Genomic DNA, 5276 nt, shown 5'->3' on the forward strand with positions numbered 1-5276 from the left:
ATACCGACAGAAAAACGGACAATCCATCTGGTAACAATCCATCTGGTACCGACAGAAAAACGGACAATCTATCTGGTTACGACAGAAAAACGGACAATCCTTCAGCATATACGTAACTCCCTGTTGTATCTGATTCTGCTTGTTCCCTTGGTGCACAATAAAACATGCAGAAAGTTGGCTAATAAGGCAAACATCTAAATAATGTGCATCACTTTAATAATGTATTCCCGTGCTTATGGAGTATGGCAGCATATGACTCTCTAGTTTATAATACCGTACATAATAATGTATTCACGTGCTTATGGAGTATGAAAGCATATGACCCTCTAGTTTATAATAATGTATTCACGTGCTTATGGAGTATGGCAGCATATGACTCTCTAGTTTATAATGCCTTACATTTTGTGTACCAGTCTGAACTTTCACTATTCAATTGGTAATAAACTCCCTGACAAGCAACACGCAAGCCTCTGTCTCTAAAATAATTATAAATTTAATCTCCAGGACTAACCATGACACTCAATTTGAGATGTTCAATCAGCCAAAATGAGACATAAACGGCTTAATAAAATTACCCCACTGCACTTACACACCTATCCAGCCCAATCAATATCTTCATTAAGTGTTAATGAGCTGCCCATTGACGAATGAGGTGGTCACTCCATCATGGTGAAGTTGACCAGACAACATAATCAGCGCTCACAGTGCTTCTTACAGCGAGTGGAAATTTAATATAGATTGCATTTCAAGTGTGACCTTGTAAGATTATGAACAATTTCCTGATTTCAGAAATACTTTTAAATTACTTCAATCATTTTCTATGCTACACACGTGACAAATCAGTTTCATTTTGTTGAAGCTGTGTAATATGTTAAAGAAATTATTAATGAATGTCTTCGTCAATTATACACAAGTAAATCATTATTCAACAGAGAGAAAGCTCTAATTTTATCGACAATTTGAATGAACTAGTGGCTACTGAAATGCACGATCGGTCGGTGCTCTTGCCCTAGGGCAGTGATCTAATAGGTGACCTCTGATACTGAAGGTGTCGTGGATGTGGACTCACTCCGGTACTCCGGTCCGGAACCCCCGGAGGCGCAACGTTCAGTGCCGTGGCGTTGAGTCCTACGATGGACGGCAACGTTTGTGACATCCAGTTCGTGATCATCGCCATGGTGCTCAGAACGACCCCGATCTTAAGTAGCGGCACCGACATGATTTATCTTCCTTAGATTCCTGCTTCAGACACCTTCATTCGTCCCATTGCGATTGAAAAATAACGGGGCAACCGGTGTTGCCAATAAAAGTTTGGAGCAACATCTGCGGCCACCGGCTGCACAGCAACACATTGGGCATCTCCAAACACGCTCCTTGTCCCGGAGGATAGAGTGCTGGGTCGGCGCAGACACTGGAAGTAGTAATACTCTCTGCCTCTGCCCGTCGCGTCGCCGCACTCGAGTGTGGAAGGACTTGGCTACGGGAGACGCAAGGCTCTCTCTCGCTCACTGCCCCCGCCCACCACCTAGCAAGTCTCAACAGCGCGCCTCATCTCCCACCCCATCGCGCACGCACCCCTTTCGGTCCACCCGCTGCTGCACTCAGATGTTCTCTTCCGTGGGACAATATCGAATTTGGTGACGTAAATCATATTTTACGTAGTTCTCATCCGAAGGTATACACGTTAACAGTGTCATTGTACAACCCTGACAAATTAATTTGTGCAGGAAATGGATAAATCCTGATGCTTTGCCAAAACATTGCTCTCTACATTACAGGGTAAATTATATAATAAGGTCCAGGCCAAGTGGTAATTGAAATAAAGATCATTCAATAGCTTAGATCAGGTTTGGAAGCGTGAATGAAGCCGTTTCGTTCTATCCACAATTTGGTTTGCCCCGATAAGAAGGGACGCTAGTTTTCTGATCACATAAATACGTCAAAATAGTCTCTGCATCCTAAAAACTGTAAATGTGTCAGATTTTAATGTGATTTAGATACCTAAGACACTGATCAGCACCTTCACAATTGTAGGCTATCTTTTAAAGTTGAGTTACCAGAGACCATAAGCCTACCATCGACATCTTGTGGCCATTGCTGGAACCGTGCACTAGAGTGAAATAACAAATGTATACTTATGCCGTTATAAAGACGTTTTAAAATTGTGAAATCATTTTCATAACGCACGATTTAATCGCTCCACTAGAATACAAACAATGCGATCTTTAACGCAGAGCCATTAAGGAATTTCTGACAGCGCAGACAGTGTCGATAGTCCTCATGGGCTCACTCTGATGTTAGGGATATTTCCGAAGTACTGTGGACGAAGAGATGAATACACTCATCCATACATTGTTGCGAAGATTGGATATATTTGCAGGGAATTTACAACCATTTGGTTGAAAGTTGAATGCAGAATGGCACCAGCTTTGACCAACAGGTGGCGCTGTGGGACGTATTATGAGACAGGCCTGAGACTGCAGGGGTGCGAGGTAATGAGCACCTGATCGGAGTCTTCTCGGCCTTCTGGAGCCGCTGTCCTCAGTCCAGAGGCGTTGATCATTGCCCTTAGGTCCAGTGTCAATTTAGGCCTATGAGACGATATCAGGAATCAGCTATGCCACTCGCATCATTAGGTTAGGTAACCTGAATTCCACATGGAGAGGAAAAGTAGGCTATTCTATGCATTTGCCCATAGAGTCGGCAGCCATGCAGTGTACCTGGCGCTTCTCCCCATCCTCGTTAAGTATATGTAAACTTTTTTGATCCCGTGAGGGAAATTTGGTCTCTGCATTTAACCCAATCGGTGAATTAGTGAAACACAAACAGCACACAGTGAGGTGAAGCACACACTAATCCCGGCGCAGTGAGCTGCCTGCTACAATGGCGGCGCTCGCGGAGCAGTGAGGGGTTAGGTGCCCCAAGGGCACTTCAGCCGCGGCCCACTGGTCGGGGCTCGAACCGGCAACCCTCCGGTTACAAGTCCAGAGTGTGCCACGGCTGCCCACTGGTTAAGCACGGCTGAAGACCAATGTGACATGACCACTCTTCAGCAAACTAAATTAATTAATTCGGTTTTATTGTATCCTTCATGATTCTAAGAGGATAACATACATACTGAGAACCATCTTTGTGGCCTTCTTTGTGGGTTGAATAAACCCCTTCACAACGAGAGTAATAGACGAACGAATTTGGATATGTAAAGGCAATAACAAAAATAGGCAGCTATAGATGTCATCTTCAGTGATTCTCACAGATACAAGAGTTCCAATAATAACGTTTTAGTTCTTGTTTGGTGGTGACAAGAGACACCAATCTGTTGTGCCACACTGTGGAGCCAGCTGTTCCAAATGGCCATATCACGTTTTAATGAATGCGTTCGGTTGCGTATCCTTCGCTTCGGTGGAACGGCGGGAGATTGGAGAGACAGAGGTCAGCTATTCCACACAGCCTCTAATCAGCCCCGCTTCAGAGACGCCCGCCATCAGCCAAATAGACTAATTAACTTCTGTCAGCCTACATCTAAATCTAAACTTAGCAACTCCAAATTGCACTGTCTTGAAAAATCACCTGAAACTGTCAACAAGATTACCTTCGTGTTCTGAATTAAAATGAAATAATACATAGGCTAATTGATCTATATAAAGAATGGGAAGCTGTTTGGGTTACAGGGAGACCCATACGAATAGACATGTCATGGAGAAGTTTCATTAAATCAATGTATACGCTGATTCAACAACTGTGGACTTTGTAACATGAACTACTGAGAGATAAGACCAACAGGCGATTTCGACATCCTCTAATGTTCAGAGCCAAGAGATGACTACAATCGACCAAAGTTTTTTTCACTTCTGGAGTTGGTAGTGGGCTGTGTGTTGCTGGCAAAATGGTAAAATATTCTTATTTGTTTCTATCATAAAACATAGGACATTCAAGTACAGGTGTAGGTTACTCATTCCAAATCATTAATCCGTTCTGATTTTAGGCTTTTGAGTTGTAAAACGGAGTGATGTTAACTGCTAAATGAAGACATTCAAAACAATGCATAAAAGCAAAGCATACATCCTATCTCAGTGGAACCTTATACGGGCGACTGCATAGTCGGCTACCGTGCCTATCTCCGCACCTTGCAGACCTCATCAGCTGCATGATAACGATTGCTCGATGCAATCTACCCAAATAAGGCTCGTTGTACGGACGTACATAATGTACAAAGCCCTTTGTTTGATCTCATTATCAGTGAGTACGGTGGGAAATGGCGTTTATAAACCTACTTGGGTGAGTTCGGAGCCCATCAAGACGAGCAGGGTGAGACTCAGAAGCTTTTCTGCAGGTTGCATCTTGCGCTTCGGGTAGCACCCGATCCAGGGCTCTCACATACAGATGGATTTTCTTCCCCCCAAAACAGTCCTCCGCTCGCTATGAAAGCCAGGTGCAATCCGCTTCGCAGCCTTTAGCAGTGGAATACCGGTAAGGAAATCTTGTTTGCAGAGGCGTCACTTTGCATATTTATCGCATCTTAGTTCTTCGGCGTGCCAGGGGCGACTGCCTCCTTTTCAGTCTTCCCGGATGGAGACGTCGGTGGCCAAACCTTTGAAAGGAAATGCCATAAACACGTTTCACGATCCCCGCTGTCAAAAGTTGGCAGCTTAATAAGGGCAGCGCGGCGAGAGGGGGAAATTTGAGAAAAACTAGCGCTGACCGTGGTGCTGAAACCGGATATGACATAGGCAGGCGTGGGAAATTCAAGCCGCTGGGGCGGGGTGGTGATATGGATAGCTGTTTGGTAATTCTGGTGTGACGAGGGAAGGTGGTCCAGAACACCGTGTTAAAGGTAGAATTTTGTTTCAGGCGACTGTAACTTTACTTCTGTCATTCCAATCTGAACAGGGGATCTCAGGTTAAACACAAATGGCGGAAGATCTTCACCGATATGCTCTGAGACCGGTTACCATGGAGACTGGCTTTCATCCTCTCTAGATTCATTGTTACAAAAGACTATATTCACATAACTTTATTCGCCAGCCTAATGAGCTATCAGCCACAGTGAAAAGTAGCATTTACAAAGAGGACCAAACGGGAAAAAAACGTTTTTTTATCCCCTACGTTCTCATTTTCCACAGAAGACATTAATAGAAAAGTCCTCTGAAAAACGAGGTCGTGTTAAAAGTGGCTTCCATGCAATATCCACCAAAGATTCTAGAGCTCTAAATCTTTCACCTCCATTATATGCAGCAGTTAAGTGCAGAGGGCGAAACCACCCAGCACTGAAAAAT

At 44.1% G+C, this 5276-nt stretch overlaps 1 protein-coding gene across 2 annotated transcripts in view; it reads right to left on the reverse strand.

Moving 5' to 3' along the window:
- LOC125294677 (noelin-like) overlaps positions 1-4713 on the reverse strand; it is a 33223-nt gene extending 28510 nt beyond the window's left edge. The window contains exon 1 of one of the 2 annotated variants that reach the window (XM_048243597.1): positions 4275-4713. In XM_048243597.1, coding sequence (XP_048099554.1) covers positions 4275-4340 — 66 coding nt within the window. In that variant the 5' untranslated portion in view covers positions 4341-4713. Of the gene's footprint in view, positions 1-1069; positions 1548-4274 lie in introns of those variants that run through there. The other variant, XM_048243596.1, reaches the window with a different exon arrangement.
- Positions 4714-5276: the final 563 nt, after the last annotated feature.

The sequence above is a fragment of the Alosa alosa genome, chromosome 5 (assembly GCF_017589495.1).
Source record: "Alosa alosa isolate M-15738 ecotype Scorff River chromosome 5, AALO_Geno_1.1, whole genome shotgun sequence".
In the NCBI taxonomy this organism is placed as follows: domain Eukaryota; kingdom Metazoa; phylum Chordata; class Actinopteri; order Clupeiformes; family Clupeidae; genus Alosa; species Alosa alosa.